Consider the following 25,523-nt stretch of genomic DNA (forward strand, 5'->3'; position numbering starts at 1 on the left):
TGAATTTATCTTGCTAAATACTACCCAGAACTCATCAGGAAAAGGATCAGAGTCAGAGATATATACAACCTAATGATACCATACAGTACTGCTTTCTCTTTTTAATAGAGAAATGGGGATACGAACTTTGTCAGTTGATGCACTGTCTTGAGATGATGATATCATACACCGATAACGCAACAAAATCAAATGCTAAGACTCACATAAGGTGTCACTTTTTCTACAGGGAAACCAATTGCACTAGGTAATTGTACAATTCCATGTATGAAAAGGTGCATCGGGCACATCAGGGTACCAGAGTATCATTCATTTTCTATTATAAAATGAACAAAGCAGTACCATTATAAAAAAGTGCAGCAGGCACAACAGGGTACCAATATAATCATATCAATTACAATATGAATCAACCAGTACGATTTTCATCATATAAGGTTTTCCCCCATACAAGTACTTCGATGTCTAGGCATGAAAAATTCTCCATGTTATGCCTCAACCCTCTCTCTCAACTCAGCAATAAGCGCCGGAAATTTTTGGCCCAAGAGCACAAAACTTTCAGTTAACACAACCTTGTTGAAATCTTTGTCAGCTGCTAATAAGTCAATGCACTTTGTCTTCAACTCCAGGCAGCTGTTCGTCTCTGCCAAATCTAGAGTAGTTGCAATGGAATCTAGTGACACATTCTCCCCTAACTTTCGGGCGCAGATAAGCTTCAACCTATGCAGTGCGTACTTGTCCGCCGCGGCAAGCAGATGATGAAACGTCTCAATCGGTGGAGAGCGCCCAACCCTGTCATCTCCAGGCAAGGCATCGGTGTACATGAACTTAAGCAAAACTTTGAACGTCGCGGGCTCGATGTCGTCCAAGACGATGTTTGAAGATGTGGCCCCAGCCTCCGGGCCGAAGAACTTGGCTCTGAAAACCGGAGAACGGGCAGCAAGCACTGCTCGATGCGCATGGAATGTCTCACCATTGGTGGTGAATGACACATCTGTCCCGTCCATGTCCATTCCATTGATTAGGCTGTTAAGATGACTTCCTATTTTTGGGGGTGGCACGGGGATTGGGTCGTCACGCATAACCAAGATGTGGCAGAGGAATGTGACTCGGCCTTCAATCACACATTTTGCCTCCAAATCTACTCGCTTGACGAACCTAGACCACCCATGCCATAGTATCTCGTCCTTGCTACTATACACAAAAACTGATGACGTTGCTGCTATCGGAGATGGTTTGCCATGCCTGCCCATCACATTGGCCTTGAATATGGCCCTGACAGTAGTTACGGGTTCCCTGCAGTAGAGGTAGATAGAGAGATACTTGCCATTGTTGGCCTTCACCCACCCACGCGGGTAGCAATGTATCTTCCAGTCGTGCCCACCGGCGGAGATGTAGTCGGAGTGGACGGACTTGCCGATGGCTAAGTGCTTGGTTTGCTCGTAGTTTACTGTGAACTCAAGCAATGCAGAGTCCACCACGGTGGTTCGTGCCACCAGACCAGTAGTGCGGCCTCGCTTGCTCACTGAATGTAATAATAGTTAAAAATCAGATCACATTTCCTAGAAGTACAATTTAGGTGAGCTCGGCACCTATTTTGGAACGAACAACTGAAAGAAAAACGTAAGACGGGGGAACTGGAAAAAGGCGCAAGAGGGAACTCACTGTCTTCCGTCTGGGCTTGCCGCTGCCTAAGTTCGCCGGCGACTCGGTCCGGCGTCCCCCCTTGGCGACAACCCTTGGTCCTCCTTTGGCGGGCACCCTCCACGACCTTCCTTTCGCCTCGCCTTACGGCACCGGATCGCCCTCGCTACGTGCGATGCACGCGCCGCCACTGCGGTCGTTCTCTACTTCTCTAGGGTTCGCCGCGCTGTCGCACGCGAACGTTTTTTTTTCTGGGTGCCTCTTCGATCTTTCTCTTTTCACGAGCTCGCTTTTGCCTTTTTTTTAGCGAAACGAGCTTGCTTTTGTCGTTTGAACGGTTCGGCCCGTGATTTAGGTGGGCTAGCCCACGACCTAGCGTGGGTGACTCCAAAGTTCGTTTTTTCAAAAGGCCTCCAAAGTTCGTGGACTGTCCTCCGTCACTGTGCGTCATGCACGACAACGCGAAGTTCTTATCTACTGACTGATATTTGGGAATGCCTTCGGACATTGATGCTTCAAAAAGTGGTGCCTTCAAATACCTAAAGGACCGGCTTTGAAGTAAAATTTAGGGTTGGATTGAGAGCACAATGTCCACGGCAGGAAAGGAGGTATTGGTTAAAGCAGTGGCTCAAGCAGTGGCTGTGTATTCTATGTCTTGTTTTAAACTCTCAAGAGGCCTATGTAAGCATCTTAACATGCTCATAAGGAAGTTTTGGTGGGGCAGCAAGGACGGGCACCACAAACCGCATTGGGTTTCGTGGAAGGAGATGACCCAACCGAAATCTATGTGGGGTTTGGGTTTTAAGGACTTCGAGCTTTTCAATATGGCAATGTTGGCGAAACAGGCCTCGCGTATCTTACAACAACCTGAATCTCTAAGTGCTCGGCTGCTTCGAAGCATTTACTATCCAAACACCACTATATTGGAGGCGACTATAGGTAACCATCCGAGTCAAATATGGCGGCTATCCTGGAAGGAAGAGATGTGATGAAGCAAGGCTTGATAAAGCGTATTGGCAATGGTCAAAGCACAAAGATTTGGGAGGACAATTGGTTGCCTAGGGACGAAATGCTTCGACCATATGGATGTATATCAGCAAACCCTCCGGAACTGGTGTCTGAATTGATAGACATGACATCAGCAACATGGAATATAGAGCGTGTGAGGCAAGTGTTTATGCCAATGGATGCCGCGGTGATCTTGAACATTCCTATATGCACACAAAATGTGGAAGACTACTGGAGCTGGAACTTTGAACGCTCGGGCCTGCTCACCGTGAGATCGGCGTACAACATGTTGGTCGCAACAAGAAGGAGAAGGGAAGCTTGGCTCGAGGGTACAACCGGGTCCTCAAGTTCAAACAGAGAAGATGGATCATGGAAAAGGCTGTGGAATACTCAGGTACCAGGGAAAATCAAGATGTTTCTTTGGCGGTTATCAAAACACTCTATTCCGACGGAGGATGTACGAGCTCACAGACATATGTCGAATACAAGCTCGTGTGCGCTGTGTGGAGGACCTGATTCGTGGAGGCACTCGCTCCTAGAATGCATGGTGGCAAGGTGTACCTGGGCACTTGCTAACGAAGAGGCCATGAACAGTCTAATAGCAGCCGCTGGACCTAATGCGAAGTGTTGGCTATTCTCGCTGATGGAATCGGTATCACATGCGGAGTTCATTAAGATATCGGTAACACTTTGGGCGATTTGGTCTTCGCGAAGGAAAGCAATTCATGAGGGCATATTTCAAAGCCCGCAAAGCACGCACTTTTTTATTCAGAGATTTTTGAGTGACTTGGAAATCATCAAAGAAAGAATCTCAGGCCAAAGGAAAATTTCAGCACCTCAAGCGAGTAGAACAGCTCACTCATTAGCACTACCAGCGGGATCAGCCAAGATTCATGTTGATGCTGGGTGTCGTTCGTGGGGAGGCACGGCAGCAGCAGTGTGTCGAGATGACCTTGGGAACTACCTTGGGAGTTCTGCAATTGTACTCCGAGGCATCACAGACCCGGCTACGCTTGAGGCAATCGCGTGCCGAGAAGCGCTAGCACTGGCAGAGGACCTGAACATCCATCGGATAGTCATCTCATCTGACTCAAAGCAAGTGGTAGGCGATATAAAGTCTGGAAACCTGGGAACATACGGTACGGTTATCAAGGAGATTCATAGTAGAGCTCTTCATTTTATGTGTGATTCCATGTATGAATGCCGCAGATGTAACATTGAGGCTCATAGTTTAGCAAAACATTTACTCTCTTTAGGCCCAGGACGCCATGTGTGGCTAGGCCAATCCTTTAACCCAAGATGTATACCACAAATTGTGGCTTTTGATCATTAATAAAGCTTGGGTTACCCCTCAAAAAAAATCTACTGACTGATACCCCTCAAAAAAAGAAATCTAGTGACTGTTGTTTGTCTAAAAAATTCTATTGGCTCATGTGCACAGTTAAGATGGTTATGCAGTAATACGAAATACCATTCAAGTTCACCAGTAACAGTCATGATTTATGTACCCTATTGTGCTTTTTCAGTGTTGCTTTGGTTAGGGCATCTTCGACGCCAACCCTTAAACTGCTCGCATACGTCTAGACTGTGCTGTCCAGACGTATTGTGTTATCTAACGCGGGTGTATCGGTTCACTGAGCTGTCAGGACCTATTTTTTCCCGTAAAACCGGGACAAAGTTGGAGGCCTTTGTCGAAGTCCGGACAACAGCCACATAGGACTCCGACATCCCTGGCCGACCCAACCCCCCCCCCCTCGTCCCATTTTCTTTCCAATCCATCCCTGCCCCTCCCCCTTCCCACTTTGCATCCGTACCCTCCTCCTCCGACGCCGTCGATATACCTCTCCTGGTACACATGCATTGTCGGACCTCCGCAACCAGCACTGACGCGCCCACTCACCTTTTACAACGGCAACGTCAACCCTGGACCCGTCCGTAGGCAGGTACACTCCGCCCCTGTCGACGTCATCCATGGCGGTCACCACGAGGTGCTTGTAAAATGCCATTGAGCTTATTTTCGAATGCCATGTTATTTTTTTAGTACAAATGATGACGGGGTACTCGACCATGGAGGATGAGTTGTTGCGCGATGCGTGGTTGGTCCTATCCACGAATTTCGTAGGCAAGGGCAGAGCGGGTTCCTTCTGGCAGCGCGTGCATGATTCGTTTCACGCGCGAAAGCACATTGCACATACGACATGCAGATCATCCAACAATGCAATGTGAGGTCGTTGATGTATCAATGGTACGCCATTCACACCTCCATCGCCAAATAGGTGGCCATTACGCGCAGCAGAGGTGGAGACTGTAAGTTTTGCTTCTTTTTGCTCAACTTGTCGATTGAATCATTTATTTCACTCAATGTTGTTCTACACATTATGTAGCCCGTACGTGCTGCCGTGATATACCACGGGATAGAGTGACGAACTTTTACGTGCATACACTATTGGATGAAGGTGAGGGGCAGTAGGTGTGGGACGACAGGATCCGTTCATGAAAAACTTATTGCACATCCGGTTAATCTCGTTGAATTTAAACTATTGTTGTACTAGACTTATTTGCATGCTATGTATGAAAAAAGTGTCATTTTTTTCTATCTAAACTTTGATGAAATCGGTTTTGTTTGCATGAATTTTGTCCGGTTAGTTCAAACAGTGGTTGAAATATATGCGGATACCGTTGGATGGTCGTTTCCCGCATCTGTGTCCGTTAACTGGTTCCCTCTATCCACGGATGAATGCCAGAGCAAATTTGCGCGGGACATGCCCTTAAACAGTCCATGAACAATATTTGTCTATCTTAAATTCGTCATTAGATTGTTTATGTGCTTGTCAAATGTCAACCACTAATTTAGGTTGTTGCGGCTCAACTAAATCCATTTCTAAAGAATCTTCACCTCTTTGTTGTCTAGATAGGACAAGCGCAAATTTTCCTCTTGATTCTTGATTGATGTGCTTCGGCAAGGAAGGTCGTGCTCTGCTTGCCGCAGACAATCATGTTAGAATATATAACCGTATTGTATTTGTATAGATATACGGTTGTATATGTGTAGTCCTTGTACAGATGTCCGTGTATAACACGGTATGAACTCTGCCTTGTAACCTCTATATAATGATCAATACAAGGCATCGCAACGTGTGGTTTCCCCTATCTTACATGGTATCACGCCTAAAACCCTAACCTGCGTCACCCTCCTCCTTCCGCCACCACCGAAGCCACAACTCCTCCCACCACCGCCTCCATGTTGCAACCCAACGTGGACGCGACGAACAAGGTGTTGGCCGCGGCCAAGGAGCGCCAGGACGCCAAGGCCGAGGCCGCCAAGGCCAAACTGCCTCTCGCGACCGCCGCTAATGGATCCGGGACGAGCGCGGGGTCCTTCTCCCTGACCTCGTGTAACACCCATGATGCGGCTATATCTCACACGTGTCGAAGCACGACTTAGTGGCATAACCGCATTGTAAGCAATGTCGCAAGTGGAGTAATCTTCACACAACCCATGTAATGAATAAGGAAAAGAGGTACATAGTTGGCTTACACTCGCCACATCACACAATAGCATAAATATAACATTACAATCATCCAGGTACAATCAAGGTCCGACTACGGAACCAAAATAAAGACAACCCCAAATGCATAATGTCTCCGATCGACCCAACTGGGCTCCACTACTGATCGTCTGGAAAGGAAACGTAGTATCATCCTGAGTCCTCATCGAACTCCCACTTGAGCTCAGTCGAATCTCCTGGAGCGGTATCATCAGTCCCTGCATATGGTTTTGGAAGTAATATGTGAGTCACGGGGACTCAGCAATCTCACACTCACGCGATCAAGACCATTTAAGCGTATAGGTAGGGAAAATGTATGAGGTGGAGTTGCATCAAGCACTAGCATATATGGTGGCTAACATACGCAAATAAGAGCGAGAAGAGAAGGCAAAGCACGTTCGAGAATGTATGATCAAGAAGTGATCCTAGAACAACCTACGTTCAAGCATAACATGAGACCGTGTTCTCTTCCCGGACTCCGCCGAAAAGAAACCATCACGGCCACACACTCTGTTGATTCATTTAAATTAATTTAAGATTTGGGTTATCTACAACCAGACATTAACAAATTCCCATCTGCCCATAACCGCAAAGTTCAAATCCCTGTAGGGGTGTCCCAACTTAGCCCATCACAAGCTCTCATGGTCAACGAAGGATATTCCTTCTCCCAAGACAATCCGATCAGACTCAGAATCCCGATTACAAGACATCTCGACAATGGTAAAACTAAACCAGCAAGACCACCCGCTGTGCCGACAAATCCCGATAGGAGCTGCACATATCTCGTTCTCAGGGCACACCGGATAAGCTAAGCGTACGGGAGCCAACGTAACCCAAGTTGCCAAGGAACGGCCCCACATGGTGCTCTGGGTTGGACCAACACTTAGAGAAGCACTGGCCCGGGGGTTTAAAATAAAGATGACCCTTGAGTCCACGAAACCCAAGGGAAAAAGGCTAGGTGGCAAATGGTAAAACCAAGGTTGGGCCTTACTGGAGGAGTTTTATTCAAGGCGAACTGTCAAGGGGTTCCCATTATAACCCAACCGTGTAAGGAACGCAAAATCAAGGAACATAACACCGGTATGATGGAAACTAGGGCGGCAAGAGTGGAACAAAACACCAAGCATAAGGCCGAGCCTTCCACCCTTTACCAAGTGTATAGATGCATTAAAGTAGACAAGATATAATAATGATATCCAAACAATAAACATGTTCCAACAAGGAACAAACTCCAATCTTCACCTGCAACTAGCAACAGTATAAGAGGGGCTGAGCAAAGCGGTAACATAGCCAAACAACGGTTTGCTAGGACAAGGTGGGTTAGAGGTTTGACATGGCAATATGGGAGGCATGAAAAGCAAGTGGTAGGTATCGTAGCATAGGCATAGCAAAAGAGCGAGCATCTAGCAAGCAAAGATAGAAGTGATTTCGAGGGTATGGTCATCTTGCCTGCAAAGTTCTCCGAGTTGACGTTAGCTTGATCCTCGTAAACGTACTCAACAGGTTCCTCGATCGCGTACTCATCTCCCGGCTCTACCCAAAGCAAGAACACAAGCAAAGGGAGACACAATCAACCACGGTGCAATGCACAAGCAACATGATGCAAAACATGGCATGATATGCGGGATGTGATATGCAATGCATATGCATGTTTCGGAAATGAAAGATTGAACCTGGCCTCAACTTGGAAAACCAAGAGTGCCACTAGAAAGAGGAGTTGATTTCGGTCGAAATCGATATAAAGATCACCGGAACCGGATGCACGGTTTGCAAATGACAAGCAAAACATATATGGCATCGATATGCGATTAACAGCACGAGGCCATCTAAATGCATCAAGAACAACAAGCTAGTGCACTCTAACATAACAAAAAATCACATGTCAGGGATCCACTCAAGATGCTTGACAAAAGATGAACACTGAGCTACGGCTAATTCACTCAATAGCAGGTTCAAACAAGCATGGCAAAAGTGCAAAAGTTAACAGGTTACAGACTTAGTGAGAATAACATGTCAGGAAATTAACATCAGGAAGCAATGTTTAGAGCAAGATAACAGCATGCTACAAGAACATATCATGGCAAAGCAAGGCGTGGCATGAAGCTACTCAAAGCATACAACAATAGTCCCTTACTGACCATAAGACAAAAGGGATCAGAAAATACAATGGCAACCATGTGAACATAGCAACTTTCGTTAACAGATTCAGACTTACAAGAAAACTGGAACATGGCAAAACAGATAATAAGTAGGCATGTTTACGAGCTCGATGCACTCACCACAAGGCATTGCATGACAAACTAAGCATACACCCAGCAAGTAGACATGGCATGGAAGCCAAACATGGCAAGAACAACCTCATAGCATGCATGGATCAACTATAACAAGCTCGGCAAAAATGCTTAACACGTAAACATTCTGCCAGGAACATTTTATAGCAAAAGTAGAGCTCGATTGAGTCAAGCTAGGGTGCTCCATAATTGCAAACAAAGACATGGATGGATAGAGCATAACATTATCTACAAAACATCCTTACTGATCATGCTCAAAAGAGGCATGGATCACTATGTAGCAATAAGAATACATGGCATAAAAATATAATCAGGAAAATGACTTAGAAGATTTCTAAGTCCCTGAAATCAGCAACATTACGAGAGCTACTTTGCATGCTTGTGCTAGTCACCACAGAGATTACAAAAATACATGGCATACATCCCTGTAAAGATGGCATGGCATACTTCAAAACACATGTAGGGCTCAAGTTCATAGGAGGCACACATTGAACATGGCAAAAATGACAAATGTCCAATTACTGATAAGAATCTGAAACTAACATTACATAGCACTCTTGCAACAGCATTTAGGGCATCAAGATGAACTCAAATGAACATGGTGCAATGGAATGAAATGAAATACTAGTCGAGACGAACAATTTGATATGCTACACGCCCAAAACGGAGCCATGGGTGCAGAGATATGACATGATGAAAAACACTAAAAATACTGGGGCCGAGGGAAAAAGTCAACCGTCTCAGATCCGGATCTAGGGTTTACTATAGCGGCGCATGAACCGAGGTTCACCGGTCTTCAGCTCGAGGTCGCCGGAGGGAGGAGATAACGGATCCGACCGGCCTGTGGCCGGATCTGGCCGGCATGGAGGTGGCCGGTGTCGGGCGGCGAGCTGGCGCGGCAGGGCGGCGCCGGGCGGTGCGGGCGGCGTTGGGTGGAGGCGCTCTGACTTGAGTCCGGCGAGGCGGCGGTCGGCGAAGGAAGAGCGCGGCGGCGCGGCGCAGGGCGGAGAGGAGAAGTGGGCGCGGGCGGCGGAGCAGCTTCGGGCCGCGGGGGCCGGATCTAGGCCTCGCGGGCCTCGGTGGCGGTGGGTCGGCGGCGGTGACGTGGCGCACGCTGGTTGGCTGGAGGCGACGGCGGCGGACGTGTCTGGTGCGCGGAGGAAGAGGGGAACTAGGGTTAGGGTAGAAATGACCCGGAATTTCGGGGAGGAGATGCCTTTTTATAGGTAGAGGGAGCAAGGAGGCTCCAAATTGAGCACGGTTTGCAGCCACGCGATCGTGATCGAATGACCAAGATGATGAAGGGGGTTTAGGTGGGTTTTGGGCCACTTTGGAGAGGTGTTGGGCTGCAACACACACGAGGCCTTCACGGCTCCTCGGTTAACCGTTGGAGTATCAAACGAAGCCCAAATGGCACGAAACTTGACAGGCGGTCTACCGGTAGTAAACCAAAGCCGCTTGGCAAGTCTCGGTCCAATCCGAGAACGTTTAACACCCACACACGAAAAGAGGTAGAAAGGGAGACCGGAGGACACAGGGGCGCCGGAATGCAAAACGGACAACGGGGAGAATGCTCGGATGCATGAGACGAACACGTATGCAAATGCAATGCACATGATGGCATGATATGAGATGCATGACAAAGACAAAAACAACACGAAGACAAAAACCCAACAACGAGGAATCTCATAACTTAGTGCCGGGAATGGCAAGAGTTGGAATACAATTATGGCAGGTTACATACGGGGTGTTACACCTCGCTGCATGCCCAGGTCGTCGGCCTGCACTCCATCAAGGAACATGTGTTGGGGAACACAGTATTTAGAAAAAAATTCCTACGATCACGCAAGACCTACCTAGGAGATGCATAGCAACGAGAGGGGAGAGTGTGTCCACGTACCCTCGTAGACCGAAAGTGGAAGCACTAAGTAACGCGGTTGATGTAGTCAAAAGTCTTTGCAATCCAACTGATCAAGTACCGAACACACGACACCTCGCGATCTGCACACGTTCAGCTCGGTTACGTCCCTCGTACTCTTGATCCAGCTGAGGCCAAGGGAGAGTTTCGTCAGCATGAAGGCGTGATGACAGTGATGATGAAGTTACCGATGCAGGGCTTCGCCTAAGCACTACAACGATATGACCGAGGTGGAAATCTGTGTAGGGGGGCACCGCACACGGCTAAGACAATTGTCAACTTATGTGTCTGTGGGATGCCCCCCTCCCCCATATATAAAGGAGTGGAGGAGGGGAGGGCCAGCCCTCATAGGGCGCGCCCAAGGGGGGAGTCCTACTCCCAGTAGGAGTAGGTTTCCCCCCTTCCTAGTAGGAGTAGGAGAAGAAGGAAGAGGGAGATAGAGGAAAGGAAGGGGGGCGGCCCCCCACCCAATTCGGATTGGGCTTGGGGGCGCCCTCCACCTGGCCGCCTCCTCCTCTCTCCCACTAAGTCCCAATAAGGCCCATTGACTCCCCGGGGGGTTCCGGTAACCCCCAGGTACTCCGGTAAATACCCGAACTCATTCGGAACCATTCCGATGTCCAAACATAGCCTTCCAATATACCGATCTTTATTTCTCAACCATTTCGAGACTCCTCGTCATGTCCGTCATCACATCCAGAACTCCGAACTACCTTCGGTACATCAAAACACATAAACTCATAATACCGATCATCATCGAACGTTAAGCGTGCAGACCCAATGGGTTCGAGAACTATGTAGACATGACCGAGACGCACTTCCGGTCAATAACCAATAGCGAAACCTGGATGCTCATATTGGTTCCTACATATTCTACGAGGATCTTTATCGGTAAAACGGCATAACAACATACGTTGTTCCCTTTGTCATCGGTATGTTACTTGCCCGAGATTCGATCGTCGGTATCTCAATACCTAGTTCAATCTCGTTACCGGCAAGTCTCTTTACTCGTTTCATAATGCAATATCCCGCAACTAACTTACTAGTCACATTGCTTTGCAAGGCTTATAGTGATGTGCATTACTGAGAGGGCCCAGAGATACCTCTCCGACAATCGGAGTGACAAATCCTAATCTTGATCTATGCCAACTCAACAAACACCATCGGAGACACCTGTAGAGCATCTTTATAGTCACCCAGTTACGTTGTGACGTTTGATAGAACACTAAGTGTTCCTCCGGTATTCGGGAGTTGCATAATCTCATAGTCACAGGAACATGTATAAGTTATGGAGAAAGCAATAACAATAAACTAAATGATCATAGTGCTAAGCTAACGGATGGGTCAAGTCAATCACATCATTCTCTAATGATGTGATCTCGTTCATCAAATGACAACTCATGTCTATGGTTAGGAAACTTAACCATCTTTGATTAACGAGCTAGTCAAGTAGAGGCATACTAGCGACACTTTGTTTGTCTATGTATTCACACATGTACTAAGTTTCCGGTTAATACAATTCTAGCATGAATAATAAACATTTATCATGATATAAGGAAATATAAATAACAACTTTATTATTGCCTCTAGGGCATATTTCCTTCAGTCTCCCACTTTCACTAGAGTCAATAATCTAGATTACATTGTAATGATTCTAACACCCATGGAGTCTTGGTGCTGATCATGTTTTGCTCGTGAGAGAGGCTTAGTCAACAGGTGTGCAACATTCAGATCCGTATGTATCTTGCAAATCTCTATGTCTCCCTCCTTGACTTGATCGCGGATGGAATTGAAGCATCTCTTGATGTGCTTGGTTCTCTTGTGAAATCTGGATTCCTTTGCCAAGGCAATTGCACCAGTATTGTCACAAAAGATTTTCATTGGACCCGATGCAGTAGGTATGACACCTAGATCAGATATGAACTCCTTCATCCATACTCCTTCATTTGCTGCTTCCGAAGCAGCTATGTACTCCGCTTCACACGTAGATCCTGCCAAGACACTCTGCTTGGAACTGCACCAACTGACAGCTCCACCATTCAATAAAAATATGTATCCGGTTTGTGACTTAGAGTCATCTAGGTCAGTGTCAAAGCTTGCATCGACGTAACCGTTTACGATGAGCTCTTTGTCACCTCCATAAACGAGAAAACATATCCTTAGTCCTTTTCAGGTATTTCAGGATGTTCTTGACCGCTGTCCAGTGATCCACTCCTGGATTACTTTGGTACCTCCCTGCTAAACTAATAGCAAGGCACACATCAGGTCTGGTACACAACATTGCATACATGATAGAACTTATGGCTGAAGCATAGGGAATGACTTTCATTTTCTCTCTATCTTCTGCAGTGGTCGGGATAATGAGTCTGACTCAACTTCACACCTTGTAACACAGGGAAGAACCCTTTCTTTGCTTGATCCATTTTGAACTTCTTCAAAACTTTATCAAGGTATGTGCTTTGTGAAAGTCCAATTAAGCGTCTTGATCTATCTCTATAGATCTTGATGCCCAATATATAAGCAGCTTCACCGAGGTCTTTCATTGAAAAATTCTTATTCAAGTATCCTTTTATGCTATTCAGAAAGTCAGTATCATTTCCGATTAACAATATGTCATCCACATATAATATCAGAAATGCTACAGAGCTCCCACTCACTTTCTTGTAAATACAGGCTTCTCCAAAAGTCTGTATAAAACCATATGCTTTGATTACACTATCAAAGCGTATATTCCAACTCCGAGATGCTTGCACCAGTCCATAAATAGATCGCTGGAGCTTACACACTTTGTTAGCACCTTTTGGATAGACAAAATCTTCTGGTTGCATCATATACAACTCTTCTTTAAGATATCCATTAAGGAATGCAGTTTTGAGATCCATTTGCCAAATTTCATAATCATAAAATGCGGCAATTACTAAAATGATTCAGACGGACTTAAGCATCACTACAGGTGAGAAGGTCTCATCGTAGTCAACTCCTTGAACTTGTCGAAAACCTTTCGCAACAAGTCGAGCTTTGTAGACAGTAATATTACCGTCAGTGTCAGTCTTCTTCTTGAAGATCCATTTATTCTCTATGTCTTGCCGATCATCGCGCAAGTCAACCAAAGTCCACACTTTGTTCTTATACATGGATCCCATCTCAGATTTCATGGCCTCAAGAAATTTTGCGGAATCTCGGCTCATCATCGCTTCCTCATAGTTTGTAGGTTTGTCATGGTCAAGTAACATGACCTCCAGAACAGCATTACCGTACCACTCTGGTGTGGATCTTAAACTGGTTGACCTACGTGGTTCGGTAGTAAGTTGATCAGAAGTTTCATGATCATCATCATTAACTTCCTCACTAATTGGTCTAGGAATCACTGGAACTAATTTCTGTGATGAACTACTTTCCAATAAGGGAGCATGTACAATTACCTCATCAAGTTCTACTTTCCTCCCACTCACTTCTTTCGAGAGAAACTCCTTCTCTAGAAAGGATCCATTCTTAGCAACGAATATATTGCCTTCGGATCTGTGATAGAAGGTGTACCCAACAATCTCTTTTGGGTATCCTATGAAGACACATTTCTCCAATTTGGGTTCGAGCTTATCAGGTTGAAGCTTTTTCACATAAGCATCGCAGCCCCAAACTTTAAGAAACGACCTTGGGTATCTTACAAAACCACAGTTCATAAGGTGTCGTCTCAACGGATTTCGATGGTGCCCTATTTAACATGAATGCAGCTGTCTCTAAAGCATAACCCCAAAACGATAGCGGTAAATTAGTAAGAGACATCATAGATCGCACCATATCAAATAAAGTGCGGTTACGATGTTCGAACACACCATTACGCTGTGGTGTTCCAGGTGGCGTGAATTGCCAAACCATAGTTCATACGGTGTCATCTCAACGGATTTAGATGGTGCCCTATTTAATGTGAATGCAGTTGTCTCTAAAGCATAACCCCAAAACGATAGCGGTAAATCAGTAAGAGACATCATAGATCGCACCATATCTAATAAAGTGCGGTTATGATGTTCGAACACACCATTACACTTTGGTGTTCCAAGTGGCGTGAGTTGCGAAACTATTCCGCATTGTTTCAAATGAAGATCAAACTTGTAACTCAAATATTCTCCTCCACGATCAGATCGTAGAAAATTTATTTTCTTGTTACGATGATTTTCCACTTCACTATGAAATTCTTTGAACTTTTCAAATGTTTCATACTTATGTTTCATCAAGTAGATATACCCATATCTTCTCAAATCATCTGTGAAGGTCAGAAAATAAAGATACCCACCGCAAGCATCAACACTCATCGGACCACATACATCAGTATGTATTATTTCTAGTAAGTCCATTGCTCGCTCCATTGTTCCGAAGAACGGAGTCTTAGTCATCTTGCCCATGAGGCATGGTTCGCAAGCATCAAGTGATTCATAATCAAGTGATTCCAAAAGTCCATCAGCATGGAGTTTCTTCATGCACTTTACACTAATATGGCCAAAACGGCAGTGCCACAAATAAGTTGCACTATCATTATTAAACTTATATCTTTTGGCTTCAATACTATGAATATGTGTATCACTACTATCAAGATTTAGTAAACATAGACCACTCATCAAGGGTGCATGACCATAAAAGATATTACTCATATAAATAGAACAACCATTATTCTCTGATTTAAATGAATAATCGTCTCGCATCAAACAAGATGCAGATATAATGTTCATGCTTAACGCTGGCACCAAATAATAATCATTCAGGTATAGAACTAATCCTGAAGGTAGATGTAGAGGTACAGTGCCGACGGCGATCACATGGACTTTGGAACCATTTCCCACGCGCATCGTCACGTCGTCCTTAGCCAATCTTCGCTTAATCCATAGCCCTTGTTTTGAGTTGCAAATATTAGCAACAGAACCAGTATCAAATACCCAGGCGCTACTGCGAGCATTAGTAAGGTACACATCAATAACATGTATATCAAATATACCTTTCACTTGAGCAGCAACTTGTTCCGCTTCTAGTGACCAATCTCTTTGCAGTAGAAGCACTCAGTCTCAGGCTTAGGTCCAGACTTGGGCTTCTTCACTTGAGCAGCAACTTGTTTGCCGTTCTTCTTGAAGTTCCCCTTCTTCCCTTTACCCTTTTTTCTTGAAACTCGTGGTCTTGTTGACCATCAACACTTGATGCTCCTTCTTGATTTCTACCTCCGCAACCTTTAGCATTGCGAAGAGCTCGGGAATCGTCTTATCCATCCCTTGCATATTATAGTTCATCACGAAGCTTTTGTAGCTTGGTGGCAGTGATTGAAGAACTCTGTCAATGACACTATCAACTGGAAGATGAACTCCCAGTTGAGTAAAGTGATTGTGGTACCCAGACATTCTGAGTATATGCTCACTCACAAAACTATTCTCCTCCATTTTGCAGCTGTAGAACTCATTAGAGACTTCATATCTCTCGATCCGGGCATTTGCTTGAAATATTAACTTCAACTCCTGGAACATCTCATATGCTCCATGATGTTCAAAACATCGTTGAAGTCCCGGTTCTAAGAAGTAAAGCATGGCACACTAAACTATCAAGAGTCATCAGCTTTGCTCTGCCAGGTGTTCATAACATCTGGCGTTGCTACTGCAGCAGGTTTGGCACCTAGGGGTGCTTCCAGGACGTAATTCTTCTGTGCGGCAATGAGGATAATCCTCAAGTTACAGACCCAGTCCGTGTAATTGCTACAATCATCTTTCAACTTAGCTTTCTCTAGGGACGCATTAAAATTCAACAGAACAATAGCATGGGCCATTTATCTACAACAACATAGACATGCAAAATACTATCAGGTTCTAAGTTCATGATAAATTAAAATTCAATTAATCATATTACTTAATAACTCCCATTTAGATAGACATCCCTCTAATCATCTAAGTAATCACGTGATCCATATCAACTAAACCATGTTCGATCATCACATAAGATGGAGTAGTTTTCAATGGTGAACATCACTATGTTGATCATATCTACTATATGATTCATGCTCGACCTTTCGGTCTCAGTGTTTCGAGGCCATATCTGCATATGCTAGGTGATAGGTCTCCAATGTATCTATAATTTTTATTGTTCCATGCTATTATATTATCTGTTTTGGATGTTAATGGGCTTTATTTTACACTTTTATATTATTTTTGGGACTAACCTATTAACCGGAGGCCCAACCCAAATTGTTGTTTTTTGCCTATTTTAGTGTTTCGCAGAAAAGGAATATCAAACGGAGTCCAAACGGAATGAAACCTTTGGGAGCGTGATTTTTGGAAAAACGTGATCCAGGGGACTTGGAGTGGACGTCAAGAAACAATCAAGGAGGCCACGAGGCAGGGGGCGCGCCTACCCCCTGGGCGTGCCCTCCACCCTCGTGGGCCCCTTGTTGCTCCACCGACCTACTTCTTCCTCCTATATATATCCATATACCCCGAAAACATCCAGGAGCACCACGAAGCCCAATTTCCACTGCCGCAACCTTCTGTACCCAAGAGATCCCATCTTGCGGCCTTTTTTGGAGCTCCGCTGGAGGGGGCATTGATCATGGAGGGCCTCTACATCAACTCCATGGCCCCTCCGATGATGTGTGAGTAGTTTACTTCAGACTTTCCGGGTCCATAGCTAGTAGCTAGATGGCTTCTTCTCTCTCTTTGGAACTCAATACAAAGTTCTCCTTGATTCTCTGGGAGATCTATTCGATGTAATCTTCTTTTGTGGTGTGTTTGTCGAGATCCGATGAATTGTGGGTTTATGATCAAGTCTATCTATGAAAAATAATTGAATCTTCTCTGAATTTCTTTATGTATGATTGGTTTATCTTTGCAAGTCTTTTCGAATTATCAGTTTGGTTTGGCTTACTAGATTGATCTTTCTTGCAATGGGAGAAGTGCTTAGCTTTGGGTTCAATCTTGCGGTGCTCGATCCCAGTGACAGAAAGGGAAACGACACGTATTGTATTGTTTCCATCGAGGATAAAAAGATGGGGTTTATATCATATTGCATAAGTTTATCCCTCTACATCATGTCATCTTGCTGAAAGCGTTACTCTGTTCTTATGAACTTAATACTCTAGATGCATGCTGGATAGCAGTCGATGTGTGGAGTAATAGTAGTAGATGCAGGCAGGAGTCAGTCTACTTGTCACGGACGTGATGCCTATATACATGATCATACCTACATATTCTCATAATTATTCGCTTTTCTATCAATTGCTCGAAAGTAATTTGTTCACCCACCGTAATACTTATGCTATCTTGAGAGAACCCACCAGTGAATCCTATGGCCCTCGGGTCTATTCTCATCATACAAGTTTCCAATCTATTTTATTTTGCAATCTTTACTTTAAATCTATATCATAAAAATACCAAAAATATTTATCTTATTATCATCATCTCTATCAGGTCTCACTCTTGCAAGTGGCCGTGAAGGGATTGACAACCCCTTTATCGCGTTGGTTGCGAGGTTCTTATTTGTTTGTGTAGGTACGAGGTGACTCGCGCGTGGTCTCCTACTGGATTGATACCTTGGTTCTCAAAAACTGAGGGAAATACTTACGCTGCTTTGCTGCATCACCCTTTTCTCTTCAAGGGAAAACCAACGCAGTGCTGAAGAGGTAGCAAGAAGGATTTCTAGCGCCATTGCCAGGGAGATCTACGCCAAATCAAGACATACCAAGTACGCATCACAACTCTTATCCTTCGCATTGCATTATTTTCCATTTGCCTCTCGTTTTCCTCTCCCCCACTTCACCCTTGCCATTTTATTCGCCATCTTTTTCATTCGCCCTTTCTTTTGCTTGCTCCGTCGTTATGGCTAGTCCTTTATCTACTGTAGCGACCCGACCTCAAACAGTCTGATCTCTGTGTATAAGTGTCATCCCTGGATCGGTAATGCTGACACACACACACAGTACTCGAAGGATTTATAACAGAGTGGCAATCACACACTTATTACATCGAATGTCTCAAAAGAGAACTTATTACAATAAATATGGCTTAAGGCCATCTAATACGATAACAGCGGAAGGCTTGGAAGATAAAGTGAGTCCATCAACTCCAACAGCATCACTGAGTGAAAGACCATGACCTAAGGCTCCTTACTCGTCATCTGAAAAGTCTGCAACATGATACGTTGCAGCCCGAAAATGGGTCAGCACATAGAATATGCCGACAAGGTAACACAAGAGAGTAATGAATAGAATAAAGCTATCACTATATGCATATATGGCTGGTGGAGGCTGTATGGTTGATATGTTTTTGCGTAAAGCCAATTTTCCCTACTGCAAAGGAATAAATTTTATTTAACTAACATGGTAGTTGTTAAACATTGAGAAGGTTCACCCAACTCAATCCCAGTTAAAAGTAATCATCTTTAAACCCAAACAAATTATATTAAGAGTGATGAGTCCACATGATAATCCAAGAACTAGATACTCAAAATGTCCATAACCGGGGACACGGCTAACCATGATTAGTTTATACACTCTGCAGAGGTTTGTGCATTTTTCCCCACAAGACTCGATCGCCTCCGTTGGATTTTTCGCACTACAAGGTGTTTGAGAAACGGATGACCGAGACACAGTCTTTCCGAAGCATTATCACCTTACGATGGGTAGACCGGTACACCTACATCCCCTACATCTGCTAGTCTACCACTGTAAGAGTTCACACGACTTAATCAACTATGCCAGAGCCCATAATGGCATGTGGCTGCACAAAGAAGTTTCCAGTATGAAAAATATCATGATCCCTTTGAGCCTGGGTGGCGGTCCATAGGAGAATCACACGGTACCCCGGGATTTCCAAAAATACAAGCAATCACTGGGTTACCCAGGTGCCTCAATTCACCCAGATGTGTATTAAAGTTGCCACCTTAGTTGAACCATTAAATCAACAATCTCACATCTGTCATGGAACACTCAAACCCAATCCACGTCTACTAGCATAGCATAGTAATATAAGCAATGTAGAAGTAACTCCCAGGGTTTGAATAATAAACAGGTGAATAGGTACTACCTCATCTACTTCCCAAACCCCACAAGTTAATTCAGATCCTAACCATGCAATGTTTGAGGGTTGATCTAATGCAATGAAAACTGGGTAGTAAGAGGTATGATCAAAGTGTTACTTGCCTTGCTGATGATCTGTGAAACCTAGAGACTCGATGTAGCACGCTTCACACTCCGGGTACTCTATCGCAATCAAACAAGCATACAATAAGCAATCAAGCAAAGCACAGGTAAAACTCAAATAAGAGATCTAACCATAAAGTTCAACTTAAGAACTCCGGTTGGCAAAAAGAATCAAATCAAACGAAGCAACAAAACTCAAACAGCGAGAGAAACAAGCTTCGTTTACTAATCTGGACCTAGGTCAAATTTTATAGTAGCAAAAACTTGTTTAAGTTGGTTAAACGGAAAGAGGGTTTCGAGACAAAACTCTAGGCGCTTGAATCGCCTGATTCCGATAAACGAGCGAAAAGTTATACTAGAACGAAAATCGGATCAGGAATCGCGATCGAAAATAATCGCGGAAAATCCGAGAAAAAGAAAAACTGATGATCAGGCTAACGAACGAACGTCCGTTATCTGTGGCTAAACGGTGAAAACTGTTCGTAAAGCCGAACGTAAAAATGGGTGTTCTCTAAATAGCTAAACCGAAAAAATAAACCGAACTGGTTAAAAACGGATCTAGGGTTTACGAAATAAAACCGATCGGTTTTAAAAAACCCGGCGGCGGCTACCTAGAACTCCGGCTGGGTCCGGCTGGTCGGCGGCGGCGTGGGGCTCCAGCGGGGCGGCGGCGGGCTCCGGCGAGACGCGGCGCGGGTGGCGGGGTGAAGCGGCGGCGGTGCGGCGGTGCGGCGGGGCGGCGGCAAGCGGCGGTGCGGCGTGCGAGGCGAGGCGGCGGCGGTGGATCGAGCAGCGGGGAGGGCTAGGGTTTCGGGTGGCTGGGGCGGATCGGGGCATCGGGCTTTAAAGGCCGGCCCGAGAAGTCCTGGCTGAGTACGACCCTAAGTCGATTGACTTTTTTTTAAATAATTTCAACGTGCAGAAAAGGAAAGAAAAGAAATACTAAAAGGACTCCAAAAATCCCGAAATAAATTTTTCCCGTGCTATAAAAATAAGCCGGACAAGGTGAACATTTATTTGGGCCTAAAATGCAATTTTGAAAAACACATACTTTTCCTAATTCAAATAAAATAGCGACAAAACTCCGAATACAAATCTTGTTTGATTTTAATATTAAATCTCTGATATTTCTTTATTTTGAGGAAGTCATTTTATTCTCTCTCAATTATTTTTAATGAAGGAAATATTTCAGAGAAAAAATAATTAAAATCAAACGATCCTCTTTTCATAATTCGAGAAAAACTCGAATATGAAAATAACGAAATCCCCAACTCTCTCCGTAGGTCCTTGAGTTGCGTGAAATTTCTCGGATCAACCAAAATGCAATAAAACATGATATTCAATGATGCTCTAATGTATAACATTCCAAATTGAAAATTTGGGATGTTACAGACCTACCCCCCTTAAGATGAATCTCGCCCTCGAGATTCGGGTTGGCTAGAAAATAGGTGAGGGTGATCCTTTCGTTAGTCTTCCTCTCGTTCCCAAGTGGCTTCATCCTCGGTATGGTGGCTCCACTAAACCTTGCAAAACTTGATAACCTTGTTGTGCGTAAATTGGCTGGCAAACTCGAGTATCTTGACTGGTTTCTCCTCGTAGGTCAAATCACTATCCAACCGTATCGCTTCTAGCGGCACTGTATCTCTCAGAGGAATTTCAGCCATCTCCGTGTGGCACTTCTTCAACTGAGAAACGTGAAACACATCGTGAACTCCGGACAATCCTTCGGGTAATTCCAACTTGTAAGCAACTTCTCCCATACATTCCAAAACTCTGTATGGTCCCACAAAACATGGCGCTAACTTCCCCTTAACTCCAAAACGCTTCACTCCTCGGAGTGGTGATACTCGAAGATACGCTCTGTCTCCGACTTCGTAGATTGTCTCCTTGCGTTTCGAATTCGCATGACTCTTTTGCCTAGATTGGGCTACTTTGAGTCTACCACGAATCAGCTTAACCTTCTCTTTAGACTCTTTAACCAAATCTGGGCCAAATAATTGTCGGTCTCCAACTTCGTCCCATAACAATGATGTTCTGCACCTCCTTCCGTACAGTGCTTCGAAAGGGGCCACCTTCAAACTCGCTTGATAACTGTTGTTATAAGAGAACTCTGCATAAGGCAAATTATCGTCCCAACTAGATCCATAGTCTAGTGCACAAGCTCTCAACATGTCCTCCAGAATCCGATTTACTCTTTAAGTCTGTCCATCTGTTTGCGGGTGAAAAGCTGTACTGAACTCTAGTATGGTTCCCAAAGTTTCATGCAATTGATTCCAAAACTTTGAGGTAAAATGGGTTCCTCTATCTGATACAATGGTCCTCGGAACTCCATGCAGACATACAATCCTGGTCATATATATCTTTGCCAACTTAGCACTGGTGTAAGTGGTCTTTACTGGCATGAAATGAGCTACTTTCGTTAGTCGATCGACTACAACCCATATCGAGTCATAGCCTGAACGAGTCCTGGGCAATCCCGTGATAAAATCCATGCCTAGTTTATTCCACTTCCATTCGGGTATAGTCAATGGCTATAGCAATCCTGCTGGCTTCTGATGTTCTGCCTTCACTCTCTGACATACATCACAAACTGCTACATACTCCGCAATATCCTTCTTCATACCGGTCCACCAGAAATTGTCCTTCAAATCCAGATACATTTTGGTATTTCCTGGGTGAATCGAATATGGCGAATCATGGGCCTCTTGCAGAATCAACTTCCTGATCTCCTGATCTTTTGGCACATATACACGGTCCTCAAACCATAAAGTATCATGCTCATCCTCACGAAATCCCTTGGCTTTTCCTTTGCTCATCCTTTCCTTTATCTCGGCAATCTCCTTGTCCGTCTTTTGCGCTTCTCTGATCTTATCCATCAAAGTAGTCTGAATCTCCAAAGCTGCTACATAACCTCTCGGAACTATCTCCAAACATAGCTCACGAAGGTCTTCTGCTAACTCCCTGGGTAATCCTCCGGTCATGAGGGTGTTGACATGATTCTTGCGGCTCAACGCATCTGCTACTACGTTAGCCTTTCCGGGATGATAGTGCAATTTCATATCATAATCCTTAATGAGTTCTAACCATCTCCTCTGCCTGAGATTCAAATCCTTCTGTGTAAAGATATACTTCAAACTCTTGTGATATGTGTATACCTCACAATGGTTTCCGATGAGAAAATGTCTCCATGTCTTCAACGCATGTACTACAGTTCCTAACTCCAAATCATGCGTAGTATAATTTAACTCATGGGGTTTAAGCTGTCGTGAGGCATATGAAACAACGCTTCCCTCCTGCATAAGTATGGCTCCAAGTCCTCGACGAGAAGCATCACAATACACTTCATAATCCTTGCGTTGATCTGGCAGGATCAACACTGGCGATGTAACCAAGCGTCTCTTCAACTCCTGAAAACTGGCCTCACATTCCTCAGTCCAATTGAACTTGATGTCCTTTTTTAACAACTCTGACATTGGTTTTGCAATCTTTGAGAAATTCTCAATGAACCTCCGGTAGTATCCTGCGAGTCCAAGAAAACTCCGAATCTCTCCAACTGTCATGGGTGCTTCCCAATTTGTCACGGTGACAACTTTGTTGGGGTCTACTATTATACCTTCTTCGGATATAACATGTCCAAGAAATCCAACTTCCTTCAGCCAAAATTCACACTTGCTGAACTTGGCGTATAACTGATGTTCCCTGAGCTTCCCAAGTACCAAACGCAAATGTTCCTTATGTTCCTCTTCATTCTTCGAGTAGACCCGAATATCATCAATGAACACTACGACGAACTTATCCAAAAACTCCATAAACACCTTGTTCATCATGTTCATAAAGTAGGCAGGTGGGTTAGTCAGGCCAAATGACATAAAGGTATACTCATATAGCCCATACCTTGTGGTAAAAGCTGTCTTAGGTCTGTCCTGCTCTCGAATCTTCAACTGGTGATAACCTGATCGTAGATCGATCTTGGAAAACACCTTAGCTCCTTGCAACTGGTCAAACAAATCATTGATCATCGGCGGTGGGTACTTGTTCTTGATCGTCACTTCATTTAATCCACGATAATCAACAACCATCCTTAACGATCCATCCTTCTTCTCCACTAGAAGTACTGGTGATCCCCAAGGTGACGAGCTTGGGTGAATAAATCCCTTATCCAGTAACTCCTTAATCTGCTTCTTAATTTCCTCTAAATCTGTGTGGGCATCCTGTACGGTCTCTTAGATATTGGGCCATTGCCTGGCAAAAGCTCTATCAAAAACTCTATGTCTCTATCCGGTGGCATGCCTGGTAACTCTTCTGGAAATAAATCCGGAAATTCCTTCACCACTGGTACTTCCTCCTGTAATACTCCCGATAAGCAATTTACTTGAGTCCTATTCGGCACATGCCGGGATACATACTTGATCCTTCTTCCTTCTGGGGTGGTGAGTAAAATCGTCTTACTTGCGCAATCGATGTTTCCTCCATACATCGATAGCCAATCCATACCCAGAATCACATCCAAACCTTGCAATTCCAAAATTATCAGATCGGAGGGGAAAACATGCCTACCTATGGCCAATGGCATCTGAAAACATCCATGGCTTGCCATATACTCTGCTTCGGGTGAGGTTACTAACACGGGTGTCTTAAGAACTCTAGTGGGAAACTTATACTTATCCACAAATCCCCTCGATATGTATGAATGAGATGCACCAGTATCAAAAAGAACAACTGCAGTAAATGACTTAACCAAAAACTTACCAATTACTGCATCTGGCTGGGCTTCAATCTCCTCCACGTTAACGTGGTTCACTTGTCCCATGTTGAAAGGGTTGGGCTTCTTCCCAGAGCTTCCATTGCCATTTCCATTCTTAGTTTCAGGACATTCATTGGCGTAATGTCTAGTCTTCTGACACTTGTAGCAAGTAACGTGGCTTAGGTCCTTCTTGGCGGGTGTTGCTGGGTTGGAACGGTTATGTCCGCTACTTCCTCCATTACCATTGCCGTTCTTGGGGCCACTATGATTGTGCGAACTTCCTCCATTATGAGTGTGGCATCCATGGTTATGAACAAGTCCTCCCGAGTTCGGGGTGAAATGGGGTCTCTGCTGGGCTCCAGAATTATACTTCCCTTGTGCATACTTCCTCTTGCGGCTGTCAATCTGCTGCTGCTTCCCTTCAAGCATGAGAGCTGTATCCACCAACTCCTGGTACTTATTGAAATTTGCTACCATCAACTGCATGCTTAGCTCATCATTCAGTCCCTCTAGAAACTTCTCCTTCTTAGCTGCATCCGTAGCAACGTCATCTGGAGTATAACGTGCTAACTTACTAAACTCATCCACATACTGGCCAATAGTGCATCCTCCTTGGCGTAAGTTGCGAAACTCACGCTTCTTCATGGCCATAGCTCCTGCTGATACATGGGCAGTACGGAAAGCCTGCTGGAACTGATCCCATGTGACGGTGGCTATAGGATAAGTGACAGTGTAATTCTCCCACCATGAGGCTACTGGTCCATCCAATTGGTGTGCGGCAAAATGCACCTTCTCAGCATCTGTGCAACCTACAGTGGTTAACTCCCTTCCAATCCTACGGAGCCAATCATCTGCAACTATCGGCTCGGTGCTACTGGAAAACACCGGCGACTGCAACCTCAGGAAACGGGTTAAGTTGTCAACTGGTGGTGGTGGTGGTGGATTATTGTTGTTGTTGTTGCCTTGGTTCTGAACTAACAGCTGCATTAGGGTATTCTGCTGCTGGATCAACTAAGTGAGCTCCGGTGGAAAGGTAAATCCGGGGTCAAGTCTCGGAGGCATCTGAGGGTTTAGAGAGAAGAGAATAGAATAGAATGAGGTCTAATGAGAAAACACTACCCATATGCACATGAGACAAACACAATCATATCACTCAATCAATCAAGCAAGGCATACAATCGGTCTAGATCTATCGTTACAAAGTGATGGGACT

The 25,523-nt window shown here is 44.7% G+C and overlaps 1 protein-coding gene across 1 annotated transcript; it reads right to left on the bottom strand.

Moving 5' to 3' along the window:
- Positions 1-442: 442 nt before the first annotated feature.
- On the bottom strand, positions 443-1,812 carry LOC119333448 (BTB/POZ and MATH domain-containing protein 1-like). Its single transcript, XM_037606334.1, has 2 exons — positions 1,660-1,812; positions 443-1,519 (listed from the first exon to the last, which is right to left on the bottom strand). Coding segments are annotated over exons 1-2 (1,038 nt in total). The 5' UTR covers positions 1,661-1,812; the 3' UTR covers positions 443-482.
- Between the last annotated feature and the right edge of the window lie 23,711 nt (positions 1,813-25,523).

The sequence above is a fragment of the Triticum dicoccoides genome, chromosome 7A, assembly GCF_002162155.2.
Source record: "Triticum dicoccoides isolate Atlit2015 ecotype Zavitan chromosome 7A, WEW_v2.0, whole genome shotgun sequence".
Taxonomy (NCBI): Eukaryota; Viridiplantae; Streptophyta; class Magnoliopsida; order Poales; family Poaceae; genus Triticum; species Triticum dicoccoides.